Source organism: Strix aluco, chromosome 12 (genome assembly GCF_031877795.1).
Source record: "Strix aluco isolate bStrAlu1 chromosome 12, bStrAlu1.hap1, whole genome shotgun sequence".
NCBI classification, from domain to species: Eukaryota; Metazoa; Chordata; class Aves; order Strigiformes; family Strigidae; genus Strix; species Strix aluco.
This window is the reverse complement of record NC_133942.1, coordinates 4,678,893-4,694,020: the sequence shown is the minus strand read 5'-3', so window position 1 is coordinate 4,694,020 and position 15,128 is coordinate 4,678,893. Positions and strand designations below refer to the sequence as shown.

General features: G+C 41.5%; 1 protein-coding gene across 2 annotated transcripts in view; it reads right to left on the bottom strand.

The window, feature by feature from the left end:
- Positions 1 to 15,128, bottom strand: part of BBS4 (Bardet-Biedl syndrome 4) — a 44,856-nt gene that overhangs the window by 19,473 nt on the left and 10,255 nt on the right. Inside the window, exons 3-6 of one of the 2 annotated variants that reach the window (XM_074836889.1) lie at positions 5,889 to 5,968; positions 1,976 to 2,039; positions 1,094 to 1,205; positions 389 to 461 (exon numbers count right to left, since the gene is read on the bottom strand). In XM_074836889.1, coding sequence (XP_074692990.1) covers positions 389 to 461; positions 1,094 to 1,205; positions 1,976 to 2,039; positions 5,889 to 5,968 — 329 coding nt within the window. The remainder of the gene's footprint in view (positions 1 to 388; positions 462 to 1,093; positions 1,206 to 1,975; positions 2,040 to 5,888; positions 5,969 to 15,128) is intronic. The other variant, XM_074836890.1, reaches the window with a different exon arrangement.

Here is a 15,128-nt window from a genome sequence, read left to right as displayed (position 1 = left end):
CCCCAAGTACTCAAGCAAGTTTTAATGTAGCTAGGGTTTCCAAACAGGGAGCTATTTCTCATACTTTCCTTAATGTACATATGTTAATACTGATACTTTGCAAAGCTCAAACATGTTGCTCGATTCTCTGTGCCCCAAGACAAGGTGTGGGATTTTGCACATAGAAATGATGCCTTGCTCCTGTGATCTAAACCAGACGCTGCACAGGCTCATCCGTGCTTGTGAGCCTGTGCTAAAAGGCGATGCCTCTCAGCCCTGCAGCTCCTCAGCTGCTCAGATTCCAGGCAGCGTGAGCTCACCTCTGCTTGGAACAAGTTTCCAGCTGTCTTCATAAAACTGCAGAAACATCTGCATACTACAATAAGCTGCAACTCACTGAAACACTTACCCAGTCCTTTTCATCAAGTTTAGCTGCTTCATTGTACACTTCAATGGCTGCCTTGTGCTTCCCCAAAAGAAACCTGCAAAAGCATTTCAATTTTAAATTTTTCTTGCTTTGAAACCCTACTGTGAAACCACTATCACCTTTGCCAGTGAGAAATGATGCTACTTGCTAGTTCTCCAGAGGCCTGCATGAGCAGCCCTGAGAAGTTTACAATCTCAGCAATATTAGAATTTGAGCACTGCTCCCTTTCAGGGCCAAGGACATCAATCCTGCGAGATGCTGAGGCACTCCCTGACGTTACTGGAGATGCAAGGAATGAATTCACAGGCTCTGCAGTCTGCCTTTGTCTCAAAGGAAAAAGACAGGTGATCTAACCAGACATTCAGAGACAGAAAGGGGTCTGCAGGGCAAGTTTACACAGCTCTGGTCAGCACCCTTAGCTCTGGACCTAGAAATCAGTATGTTACCTCTCTTGTTTAAAGCACAAAAAAAAAAAAAAAAAAAAGAAAATACAATAGCAGCCAGGCAGATAACAGAGATTCTGCTTTCCAGGGTAGCCCATGCTTCTGGAAGCCAACTCAAGTGTTGATAAGGAGGAAGCATGTTTGGAATTAAGCAGCCTAGGATTTCAATTGATGCCTGGGAGAAAAACAAAACATGCAAGGTCCTGGGTGGCACATCAAAGAGAAACAATAAAACACCACTCACAGAGATCGTGCCACCTGCTTGAGGTTGTCAGCGCTTCGAGGGTTCAGAATGGAACATGTCTGAAAAAGTTCAAGAGATTCTTGAATTTTCCCCTCCAAGCGAAATATCAAAGCTGTAAAACAAAATATAGCAGGCAAATGAGTCCATTATCTGCAGGAAAAATGTGCCTCTCTGACAGCAGGGAAAGAAGGGGGAGTGCAGTAACAAAGCTTATGTGGTCTCCCCCTCCTGCAGCAACCTCAGGCAGAAGTCTGAGGGCAGAATGACAGCGCATGCAAAGGACTCGTGCATGCCTGGAAAAGTTTCTGGTTTTCAGAACAAAGGCAGCTTTAAACCCTGGCCAATTGCTCGTTAAGATGCAGTCTGGATTTCTCCTCTCCTCAACAGGCTGCAGTATGTCCTTGGCCAACAAATTTCAGCTGTCCCCCACCACGGCACTTTGAATTGTAACACCAAGTTTTGGGGCACAATTTTTAGGGGACAGAAGGCAAGACGGGAAGAGGAATATCATCCTTAACGCGAACAGTAAGACAACAATCACCTGAGGCAGGTAACTGTAACAGAAAACATGCATCTGTAACACAATCAAACACACAACCCAAGCGCACACCAACAGCAAGGCCAAGAGCCCATTGTCCAAGGAGGAATCGATGACAGACTCCTCGATACGGAGAAAACAGAAAATCTAATCCGCCCATTTCATGTGAAAATCCCAAACTTCAAAACTAGACCTAGCAAGCAGAAAAAAAAGCTAAATATTTTTTACATATGAATTTTATATGCTTCCATCACCTGTTCCCCTTCTTACTGTTCACTGTATCTCAAATCAGAAGTAACTTGCTTTAGCAAAATTAAGATTTTCAGAGGCCTCTTGCAACATACCTTGAACATAAACTGCATATTCACACAGCCCATGAGACTCCTGGAGCTGCTCTTTGATGACTGCCTGAAATGACAAAGTGCAGAGAGTACACACCAAACGCAGTCCCCCTCACCAAAAAGCCTGTTACCTGGTTCACTATTACCCCGTTACTAAACTGCGGCGTGGCAGCTTTCAGAAGAATATAAACCCTTCAAATCTTTCAATAAAGGCAATCTCTATAAAAGAAAATTGATTTCTGACTGACCAAATACATTCTGCAACCTTGATTTGGAGAATTTTTTGTATGTGCTACATATAGCTGTGCTGTATCTGTGCTTATTGCAGAATGCCCTAAACCAACTTGAATTTAAACATCGTGCAACATGTTGATGGACACAGTTCTTCCTTATATGATGGTAACAGTGATATCACACAAGACATGAGAACTACAAAATTCGTTTAATCAGAATTTGTGCTTGGAAAAGTCAATATTAATACAGAATCTGTAGCTAGATGCTGAAATATACTATATTAAAATCCTATAAAAGTTGTAAACTTCCATCATTTTAACATAGCTAATGACAGAGAGTTGGTTTCAGTTACAGAAACCACAACCTCATGTATAACAAAGGCACTGGACTGCGGCTGGGACAACAACGAGGGCACAGAAGAGTGCAAGCTCATCACTGTGTGTGAAGAGCGTTGTTCCAGGAATACTGTAGCCCTTTTAGTATTTCTCTGTTCATTCCTATTACCAAAGATAATTAGATATTACCTAGGGAAAATGCCACAAGGAATCTCTGAAAGCATCCTCTGCTGATAAGGGTATCTACTCTAGGCCATTTGTGAAGAAATAAATTGAATTGGAACAACTGCACCTGAGTCAATGAAAGCCAAATGAACAAATGACGAGTACATGGGAAAAAAGAAGGGAAAAAAAAACCTGATGAAAATGTAAATTATTGCTGGCTGCACTGGTACAGCTGACAGTTTGGGGTGCGGGTGCAGTTTGGCTATATTCCATAGTCATACGTGATCCAAAATTATAAAACTGGTCAAAAAGAATGACCTTTGGGAAGATGAGCACTCTGGCTACGAACCAAGAGCATCATTTCTGCTCTGAGACTCCTCTTTTGCTTGGAAGTGGAAGAGACAAAGCGGGAAAGAAAGATTTCTGGGCTAGCAATAACCTGGTGCTTATCTGGCACTTCTGTCAAGTGTATGAACAGCACCAGCATCTCCTGCCTCTGAGACAAATGTAAGTGAAGGCCCTGAAAACAAGGAGGAAAACTGAACCTCAAATATAGCACACAGAAGGGAAGTGGAGTGAAGGAAAGGAGGGTTATTATTGAGAATCCTCGCTCATAAAAAGAAAACTAAAGAGAGGAAGGAAAGGGAAGAAAAAGTCTAGGCTGCTCTTCCCCTCATCTGTATCTGCTAATATCTCTGTATTTTACTCTTTACAAAGTATATTATTACAGGACATTCAACTCTGAGATAACCAAGGAGCTGAATACAGATACTCTATGTTGCTCCACCTACATAAAACCAGTTTCTTAGAGCAAGAGAGGGCAATAGAGAGCTATCTTTTAGAGAGATCTGATTAATTCTATAAACCCTAAAAAATCCCATAGCAAAAGGCCTTGAGCTGAGAAATACGATCTGTAATCCCAGTTTTTCCTCACAAGTTTATTTAACTCGCCGACAGAATTTAGACATACTGGCAGGAGACCAACCAGCATGAGCTATTTTAATTAATTAAAAGCATCTGGTAATTTTAATAATTCCTTCCTCACACATAACAGAAGCAGAAGATTTCTGTTGTGAAAAAATGGTTAGGGGGCAGGGCTGGAGTTGATGCTGCAAGCAGAAAACAGTTTATTAGCTTTGCATGTGAAGGGCGAGAGCTGAGTGCTGATTGCTGCTTAGCAGGGCCTGTCCCTCCTCTCCCCCCACTCCTCTCTGCCTGTGCGATCGCAGGGGATGGTGCAGCCTCAGGCTCAGGGGGATGTCTGCCTTGCATCTCGCTGGGTAGGAGAGGAGAATCAAACAGCCATCATTATTAATCTCTCACTGTAATGAGCAGCAAAATTTGTCAAAAGCTTGGCAACACCAAAATAGATGCAGGAGTGGCACTGTAAGGGTTAAAATCAATTTAATGCCTTCACTTTGGAGAGCCAGTGTTGGTAAACAAACAGTTTTTTCTTGGCCTTTTAAGTCATTGAAAAATATGGGAGTTTTTAAAACTGTGTTAGGAAGCATTTCAAAGCACTGAGTGGGAAACAGGGTCTAGCAAGTTTCAGACCAAAATTAATAGCATCACAGGTCACTTGTTTCTTAGCTGAGTCTCAAAATGAATGGGCTTTAACAAATGCCCAAACTATACTGAAATCTAGGAGTTAACAGCAGTTTAAGCCATTGGAGATACTGTCGATACCTCTTTCGTTTTTAGCCCCAAATAGCATGTTTGGGAATGTCTGTGCTTACCACGTATAAGTGCAAGCACCCAGAGCATCCAGATTAGATCTGCAACCTCACCTAACACCAGCGGCGAGAGACTGAGACTACCAGAGGGCAGCTCGGCCCGCCTAGGATCTGAATTGCCTTTTGGACGTGCCTATGACCGATGAAGCATCCCAGCATGCTGAGGTTCTTATTTTCCTGGGGCAAATCCAGGCCTCTGAGCACACATCCATCACACCTGGGTGAAAGGATGGAAGATCATTTAATCTACTATGGTCTGGTGCCAAACTCTTCCAACTTTACTGCAAAAACCCTGCTTTGTGAGCCCTGAGGAAAGGCTTTGCTACTGCAAAGCTGGCTTGCCAAGCAAAAGAGTATTAGCTGCCTTCTCCCGATTTTTTTCCCCGTATTTTGCTTACTTCCATGACTGATGAAGACATCGAGAAGTCAATGTTGCAATTATATCACCCACTTGGCTATTTTCTCTGCTTTCCTGAGCCGTACATGTTTTCTGCATTCTGTGATTCCACATCACATCACAGAAACAGTAAACGTACGCAACCAGAAACCAAAAAAATGCAGTCAGATCAACAAAAAAGGGAAACAATTTTCTATTTAGATCGCTAGTCCAACTTTTGTTTATTTAAACCAAGATCTGAGAGGAAATTGCTCTTCTGATGATACAACCCTCCAGCTCTGTTAATTAAGAGCTAAATTAATTTCCTCCAGTCTGCCCCTTTCCTAAGCACCCCCAGGAGCTCTACAGCAGAGAGAGACAAGTCCTGACCAAGCCTGGTGTTCCAGAAGCAAAAGTGTCTTTTCAGATCTTCTTTGTCCATGACAGAAACAGGCAACTGTTATTCCACTCCTCCTGCCCACTGGCACATCAACAGTTTGTGTTTATTTTATCAGCAAAACACACTGTTTAATAATAATTTGTCATTCCTTAGTTCACTTACCATAATAATCCCAAAAAAACAACCACTTCCAAGCTACCCACCAAACCAAGGAGAAATTAAAGGGTGCAATGTATCATGTGTAAAAGGAAAGAATTTTGTTCAAAGGTAACCAAGATCTTTTTTTTTTTTAGACTTGGTAGTAATGTTTTACTCAATTGAAGTGTTTTTCATAGTGTCTCTGTAGTACTGTCGAGAGACCTGAACTATGGAACTGCATTATTATCAGTTTGGAAGACCCTATTCATCACTTGGAACAAGAGAGGTTTGCAGTTCTTTCAATTTTTCCACTCCCAAAGACATACTGAGCTCACAGATTACTCCAGAGAACTGCACGCATGCATCCTCAAGGTAGCCAAGGATTTGAGAACGTTATTTTACTTGTATTTTCTCTTGGTCTCCTTATTCCAAAAGAAGTGAGGAAAGAGGGTTGTTTGGCAAGTGGTATGAAAATTATTGTTTCATAACGTCAGTAAAATACTTTCTAATGCAAAGTCCCCAAAGCAGCTCTTACCTTACACTCGTCGTAGTCTCTGCGAACATACAGGAGATAGATCAACCAGTTTTTCCTCTCTAGGATTGGTAACTCTGGTGCTGTAAATGTGAAATATTAACAAAATACAGGAAATCAGACTGATCAACAGAGAACCTGGCCACAGCACGAGAGCTATTCTGAACCACCCCATCTGCAAGCACAATGCAACTAATTCAAGAACTGCAATTGCACCAGGTGGTGCAATTAATCATTTGACTTGAAACCTGGAGTGTGGACATATAAACAGTGTCCAGTTTTATTTTACTTCTCAAACTGATGGATAAAATGCCTTGTTCAAGATAGACACTAAACATGACCTCTTAGCAGAAAACTATCACCTCAAAAGGCTTCTGGTGCTGCTACTGGAGCAAACAGCTCCAAGCACCAACTACACACACATTTTAATTCAACATTAATGCTGGTTTGGTGGAATTGGTTCTTCCAAATATGCATGAAGCATCTCGGAGGAAATTAGTTGGGATTCACATTTTGGAACTAGGGCAGAAGAATCAAAGGTCTTTAAAATAAATTTCTGGGAGTGAATGAGAAGGAAACGGGCGATACACACAAAAGGAGATTTTGGAGATGTTGCCTATCTGAAGGTATGAATAATTTAAAGAGGTCAAACTTAGTTCTTTGAAACTGTGAAGGGACTATGAAACATCACAAGTCTGAGAAACTGTGAAGCTACTGGCAGAAAAAAGTATTTGATGCAGCGGAGGAGAAAGATTTGTGCTCCAGCATTTCAATCGTAAGGAGCTTGCAGCAGTAATTATGGCAAATCACGAATGGATGTTGCTTAGTGATATTCATGTTGGGTTTAAAAGTTTAACACACTGCTGTGCATTTCATTAAGGCTTGAAATGTATTGCTTGTTACTCGTTTCTACAGTTCAGATGGGGGAGCTGAGAGGTAACCATAGCAACTGGCAAAAAAGCTGTCTGTTTGCAAGTCAATATTATGACAGAAGTGCAGAAGCAAATCAAGGCAAGGACTGTCACCGGAGCTGGGGCAATGGCGAGGGCGATCCAGCACTAGGCCACCTTCCCCCAGCCCCGCGGAGCACGGCACGGACCCACACCACTGATGGAGATGCAGGCTCAAGCTTCCAGCACCCAGAGCAGAAGGCATTCTTTGAAGTGGTCTGCAAGTCCCCCCTGCCAGCCGGCAGCATGGGTCGTGATCAGATGTAAGAAAGAAGAAACTCTGCAGCCAGAAGGACTGAATCATGTCAGGAGACGTTATCGGTGCAAAGTGTTATTATCTTCTAGAATGTAGAGCTTTAATCACGCAGGGGCTGCACCTGCGGCTAGTAGCAAACACATCCCTCAAGCATACCAGGCTCTCCCCCACAATTCACACCAAGTCTAGTATCACTGAGAGCACTTAAAAACAAGTAGAATTTCTTCAGCTGTTGAAGGTGGAAAAAATTTTGTAACGCCATTCTGGTTTTGTTGTTGGGCTTTTTTCAGATTTTCCAGAATATTCAGCCAGATTTATACTAGAGCTGAGATTTAAGTGTGCACACCAGCAATTTAAAGTCAAATACCTTATAATGAAGGTTCAACTACCCTAAAAACAAATAGAAAAAATCACAGCCCAAACAAAAAAGTAATCCAAATAAGCCAAGCTTAACAGCAATGCACAGATCAGGGATCCAAATGTTCTCAAATTGTGCTCTGCTGTGTGACACCTGGATCTTTGTAAGCAAGGCATTTTAATACGTGTGTTCCCAGATCAGATTAATTGATTTCTGATGACTTCATGTTTTTCATTCATCCTTCTTACAGTGAAACCACGAAGGGAAGACTTTAGAGGCTGCCTAAATAGGTACAAATTGATTGAAAAAACGCTATTTCATAAACAGTCTGGAGGGCCGCTGGTCTGAAGCCTGCTGAGGGGCTACCTAATTCATTAATAGATTTGTAATGACTTCCTTGTGTAAGTTATTATTGGTGCCAGAGTTTGACAGAACTTTCTCTTCCAAGAAACACAGCACTTGAGGATGCCAGAAATGTGCTGCGGAAAGCTGCCAGACTTGCGTGCTCTTCCTGCATAGTGTCTCCTGGTGCCATTATCCAATACAAAATACAGACCCAGACACATGTCTGATACACCTGGGCACTTCTTACCTTCTTTTGTAAGTACGGATTTAAGAGCAGACATTGCAAACTTTATTTAACCATAAAGATTTCAGTTACGGACAAAACTAAAGTATACTTTGCCATTTTGTGACTACTAATGTAGCTCAAAATGACAAAATCCTGCATCATTATATACATTGAAAACTGCCTTAAATAGGGATTAATCAGAAGACACTCCAGACATACCCCACCCGGTCTCTCCTACCATCTGAAGTGGGAGGTTAAAAAGAAATAGTCCCATTAAATGTTAAAGCTAGCTGGCTGGGGTGTGTTACCAGCTGAGATGGGAAAGGCTAAATTATGTTAGAGCCTACACAAATGTTTTGGGCTAAGCTAAGAAGACAGTACATCAGCGAGCGGATGGAAGATCAGTTGTTTTAATTCCTGAAGGAAAAAGCTTTTTCACACTTTTAAGACCAGAGGGACATTATACTCCACTCCCACGCTACGGAAACGCCTGCTGAGAACAGGGTTGGGAAGGAAGAAATGCTGAACATCAGAGTGAGTGCTGAGCAGAGTATCAGGCTGAAAAAGAAAAGGGTAAAACAGACACCACCTGCCTTCTGGGTCCAAGACTGCAAAAACCCAGAGGAGTTACCTAAAAGAGCTGAGCTGGAGAGAAAACTGAGAAATCAAAACACACCATGAGACACAGAAGTGAACAGCGTTCACATCTGCCGAGATAAAACAGTTTTGCTTCCCCCAGCAATACACTGAGCTAAGGATAACTATGGAATTGGGAAAACACATGAAGTTTTTACACTCCTAAAACTCATTTGGAAATAGCAACAAACATGACTGAGGGCACATTGCTCTCCTTTTTTCTTTTCTTTTTCCCTAAGACAAGCAAATTGAAAAAAGGCAAACAATTCTGATGTCTTTCAAAAAGATGCCTAGATTGATTCATAGATGTAAGTGAATCTTACATCTGAATACAAAACAAACACAAAGTTTCATAGAAGAAAGTTGATGCACTGAGTCTACTCCAGAAAGTAAATGTGAACAGTTTGATCCCTTCTCTGAAGAAATCCAACATAAACACCATGAACCAGATCTGGTGTGGATCCCACAGAGGACTAAGAAGAGAGGAAGGGCATAGAAATTGTGAGAAAATTAATAAATTTGACACAGGAACATGTCTGGTCCCCCAAAAAAGGGCTGTGGGAAGTAAAGGATTAGTACCAGAGTCTATATTCAGATGCAGAAAGAAGTAATGCAAAATATTTATACACCTCTCCAGAGTCACAACCATCTTAATCTGCATTTCTGTTTTTCCACAAAAGCGGTGAGATACCTACTTCTGGTGCATTCATCTCCCTTCGGTTTGCTCCCCCATCCCGCTGATAAGGGCTATCCCAGTGCAAAGGGTCACTGCATTTTTCTGAAGGAAAGGGAAACACAAATCCCTGGCTATTTGGGACTCTAGCTCCAGAGAAAGAGAAGAAAACATTCTGTGCCTTTCTGAAAGGACACAATTCAATCACTGCTGGTCCTAACCGTGTATTTTTTCCAAGTTTAATAATTACCCACAGAATACCTAAAAAACCCCCCACACAGATGATGTGTGTCGCTCAGCTCTTGCTGCATTGGCCTGAACAGCGATATATGCCTGGATCTGGCCATGGGGGCTGCTATGAGGGGCAAAAGAACAGAAAGAAGCACCAGCAGCACACCACAGTCTTCTCAAGTACAAGGATGATCGGGAACACTGGAGGCTCCATATGGCATATAATGGTTTGCAATCTCACACTAATTAGAGCTGGGAACACATACTGCCGCAACCAGTCACTCAGAAGGTTTCTGCACAGAGAAAGGCTGCTGAATTTGGCCTTGCCAGGAGGAGCTGAGCACATTCATCAAGTTCCTCAGGCTGTCTACATTGCAATTTTCCACCTTCTTCAATACATGGACCTTCAGAAGTTTCTCATATGTAACTGCTGTGGATCATATGAAGACACGCTTTTCTTTGTCACCTTTCGCAGAACCCTTGCAAAAATCCAGGCACTGCAGGGATGCAGGGACTACAGGTTAGACAATAGTAGTTTATACCATTCTAGCAATGAAAAAAAAAAGCCATTATTTTCTGTAAATCAATCTGCTCAAGGGCCAGCCCAAGAAAACGCAATTATCCAAAACGTTGGTACCTACAGTGAAGAGTTTATAACTTGCATAATTATCTTTTGGCCTTTCTTTTCTGGGATTACAAAAGTCTAGTCTCATTAAGCAACTGTGACAGGGAGCCAAGCACCAAATATATGATTAAATACCTCAGCCAAGAGACATGCTAGTTTCTTTGAAGTGTGTTTTGATTGAATTCAAAAGGGAATCCATCTGATCCCCCACTTTCTCAGTGGCCAGTGATTGATTGCACAACCCACTTCTAGCAATGTGATTTTTCTTTCTGACAATGCTCCTTTAAGGAAGCCACTGGAGTGGAAACCCCGACAGAATCAGAGTAAGATCATCAGGTTTGTATCTGTGCTGCACTATCATCACTCTTCGCTTTATTCATCCTCTTATAGATTTTCCTCAAAGGACCGGAAAAAAAAATAATAATCAGAGTTACTCCCTTTTGCGTAAACCTCCCTAGGAAATTATTTTGTGCTTGCATCTTCATATTGGGTTAATTATAGCTTAGATATGAACTATCAAACAGTGGGTTTTAGATTTAATAAAAAGGTTTTGAAATTGCTGTAGAGAGGAGGAAAAAAAAGCCCCAGAAGGCCCCTATCGGAACAATTGCTAAAGCACCAGTCATCCTTTTAAAGAAATTGCCAGGTGCAGAGACCACTTTTGTTGTGGGCACAGGCAGACTAAAGTGGATTTCTACAGAACTGCACAACTGTAGCCATAAGGCAGCTTTTCACCTTATTTTCTCCAGCGTGCAAACTGTCAGCTGCCTGGAGCACCCTATCACCCTTCCTGTGAAAAGCACAGAACAGCTACGGCTCTTTGAGGTGGAGAAGGAGCTCAAGAACGCATTTCAGTCTCATCAGACTAAAAAAAACAGATCAGAGCCCAGCCTTTCTTCCACTCCGTTTTATTGAAAAGAGTCTGAGCCCCAGTTCACTCCCCGTCCCTCCAGCTTCGCAACCCAACCTGCAGCAAACTGAACAAGAGCAGCAAGAAGAGCCTGGAGGAGAAGCAGAGAAGCAAAAGACTCAAGAAGACACAAAGAAGAACCTGTTACCAGACCAAAATCCATAATAACCTAAACCACACATAACATACAGCACAAGGAGAGGACAGAAAATCTTCAGAGAAATAATTATTTTTAACTTCTTTTATTCTGCAGTAGCCTCACGAGCTATAGTCTGGATCCCTTGTGGTAGGTACCACATATATGGGTAAGATTATTCAAAAGGCCTAATCTGGGTCCTGACTCAACTGTCCCTTTCCAGATTCTAATTAAAAATTGCATGTTGCACAACAGCATTCAGGCACACAGGTATTTTTAAAATTAATAAACACAGAGGCAGTGACTCGAGTCTCTGTTGTAACATTTTGCTATGAAGACAGTTGCACCAAAGCAGAATTTGATAAAGTGCATCTTGCTCTGAAGAAATCAAAGCAGGAAGCTTTGCTGTGGCGAAGCCACGAGGAAGCGAGGTTATCATCTCCCATCACTGGGCAAGGCTCACTCTAACACACAAAAGCAGCATTGATCTTTTCCATTTGAGATTAATTTCCCATTTTAAAGTCATTCCAGTCATCGGCTTAACAGCAAACTCACAACAGCATAAAGACAATTCACTTCCCGCTGCAGGAGAGCATCCAAATCTGAGAGGCAACACATGAAAGTCTTTCAGGACCAACATCCACCCCATCCCTCAATTCCCAGCTCAGTCTCCTGAAGACGTTTGCTGACATTATTGCCAGGGTTACAATTATTTCCACTTGCAGAGCTCGGGAAAGGTTTACTGTTGGGCATAGCTGTGGTTACAGCCCAAAATGAAGCTCGGTGCTCTCACAGCTGTGTTAAATAAACATTGATAGGGAGGGAAAGGCAAGGATGAAACCAGCTGTGCATATCTCCTTTTTGCCTTGAGCTCCACAAACTGCTAGTGCGAGGAATTACGCTACTGTTTGTAAAACTGGTGACAGAGAGGGAATGAGTACCTTCTAAACAAAAATAATATTAAAATAATAAGGCACAAACTCAACTACTATAAAACAACGTACCACTGCCAGGGAATTGTATTTTCCAAAATAAGGTATGAATAACAGATAGGGAGCATTTTTAAGTTCTAATAGCAAGGGGTTTAGATTTAAAAATAACAGACTGCCTTGATATCAGAGCAGCATCCTACAAATTCCTAGCTAGGCTGGTGCACAGACAAATTGAACAAGAAATCCTCTTCCTTACTCAGACACTCAAAGGCTTTTATTGAGACTGTAGCAATATAAATACTTTAGAGCGTTGAAAGAAAACTAGTACAGGAACATCGGTCTTCTGATATCCAGATCCATCCTTGGAGTTTGAAAATGGAGACATAATGTATTCAAAACTCAGTAATGATGAAAAATGACTCCAAAAACCACCACCCAGAGGAGGTTGTATATGCTCTATTTCACTCATGGTGTGTGAGTACATGCATACATATGTGAGAATACAGGTGTTTGTGTACACAAATACCTGTAAAATGGATATAAACAACAGAAAAAAGGAGAGAGCCTTCTGTTGCAGCCATTCTTTCTGTTTAATCCCCTTCCCCCTGTTTTCCCTTTTGCAAATTGCTGCTGGAACACCTTTAAATCAAACAATAAACCCGTATGGTTCCTCGTTATTTACCGTCAGCTGGGGTTAATAAAACCCATCATATACAATTCTGGTCCTCGCAAGAAAGCCATAATTCATAGCTGTGATCTTACTATCGAGTATTAATAGCTTCACAATGCACAGAGAAAACTGGAAAGAGGCTGAAAAACAGCAGCAGGTTTAAACAAAAAAGCAACATTTCTGACTCTACACCTCCCCCTGCAGGAAAATTAGCCAAAACTATATGGGAGAGATCAAAATTGTATCTTAAAGCTGATTTATACACTAGGGTGAAGAAAAAAAAAAAGGGAATTTTCTATTGGTAGTTTACAGTGCATAAATCTTAAAGAGTTGCTAGCTCAGACTTCAGTGGGTTTTCCGATTTAAGGCATTTAAAGTTCAGAGTTACTCCGAATAAAAATGTTTTTATTTAAAAGACAAATACCTATGCTGATTATTCAACATAAATGTCTTCTAATATGTGCTGCTCACGTTTAACCTTAAGGTAAAGTGGGAAGATCTATAAATAAATCCACACTTGTGACACCCCCTGGACTTCCCAGCACCACAGCGAGGGTCCCAGTGGCAGAACCAGTCTGGTTACTGGGAAATCTCTGTTAGTAGTACGCGGCTGGCAAGATACCACTCTGCAATCCTCACTCTGTTTGACAAGAGATGGGGGAACTACATACATTAGCACAAGTATATTAGCCTGATCATTACTACACAAAAAATTTGATTCAGGACTAATATTGCTTGATTCAAGTCTAAAATACAATTCAAACAAGTAACACTGGGGTGAAAATTCATAATAAATGAGTACTTTAAAAAGGAATTTGAAAAAGGACAATCTTCTTCATCTGCTTAAAAAATCAAAACTGAAAGTCTTGTTTCCTCTGCATGAGCCAATTTTGACCATCAGCACTGACTGCTGAGCAGAGACACGTGCTCTGAACAGAACGATCTGAAAGAGCTTTTGCTATTTTTGCTTTTAAACACAAGCTAATCTAGAAAAAAAAAAAAAAACACAGGCTGATTCGCACAACCGTTCTCACATCCCTGAGGATGCAGACACTACGCTTGGAGATACTCAAGGATCCAACACCTGGCATAGCACCCCAACTGTTATTTTCTCCATTTAAACAATTTTTTTTCTGCTTCATGCCTTGTGCTCTGTAGGCAAGAAGGAGGCTGAGCTCCTTCCGAGTGTCTATTTGCTAATGCCGTTCCTAAATAAGGGAGATAGAGTACACCATCACAGAAGGCTTCTGAATAAAATGGCTTATAAATAGCACAGGAGGTCTGAGGTATTAACTGGTGACTACTCACTGTCTCCTCCCACAGCGAAGCAGGGATGGAAGACATTTTCCCCCCGCAAACGAAGCAACACTGGCTGCAGGCATTCCCAAAATAACCTGGGTAACCAGCTTCGCATTAATTCCAGTATCAGGAGCACAGTAGTTTTGGGATTTCCAGTCTAATCCTTCCTTTGGGTTAAATTCTTATGCTTAGTCTTTTTCTGTCTACATCATGAGGTATTTTACCCATAAATTGAAACTAAAATCATTATAGGGCATTTGTAAGAAAAAGCTTTCCTGTTAAAAAGCAAAATAAAATTATAACAGGGAGAGGACCACAACTCAGCCCTGACAGTCTCTGAAACTTCCCACTCGATAGGGAGTAACATCTAGAACCTGTCCTCATTTCATCCACTGCCAAAGAAGAATATTATATTAGAAGCATATTATATTAGAAGAATATATATATTAAAAAAATATAGAAGTCGGTCTTGCAAATGGTTCGGCACTCCCTACTACAAGACCCTATTTTTGGAATGTGCAAACTTCTTCCAGACTCGTTGCCTCAGGATGAAGTTTTCCACGGTCGGATGTCTGTCCCAGTATGAATATTTGCCTGTGCAGCCTTCACTCCTCCCTACTGCACAAATATCTTAACGATACAGTCTTTGATCGCACAAGCACATCCACAATTATAGGAACACACCCGTATTTTCACTGGGTGCCTTGCCTCCTAATGACGACGAATATAAAAATGAATCAAGGTCAGACAGTGAATGAACTTTGAGAAATATTAATAAAACCGTGACTAGATCACAGGACTTTTGCAGCATCTGTTACGCAGCTTAAAACGTCTGCAGCAAAGGGGACAGACCCTGGAAGGAGTGAATGAACAGACTCTTCATTAAGATGCTGTAAAGCTGCTCATGAGACAAGAAACCTCACTCCGATTTCTGTTACAAATCTGGAAAAATCACCCAACCAGGCTTCCCGAAGGCAGCCACTCTATGCCCATCCA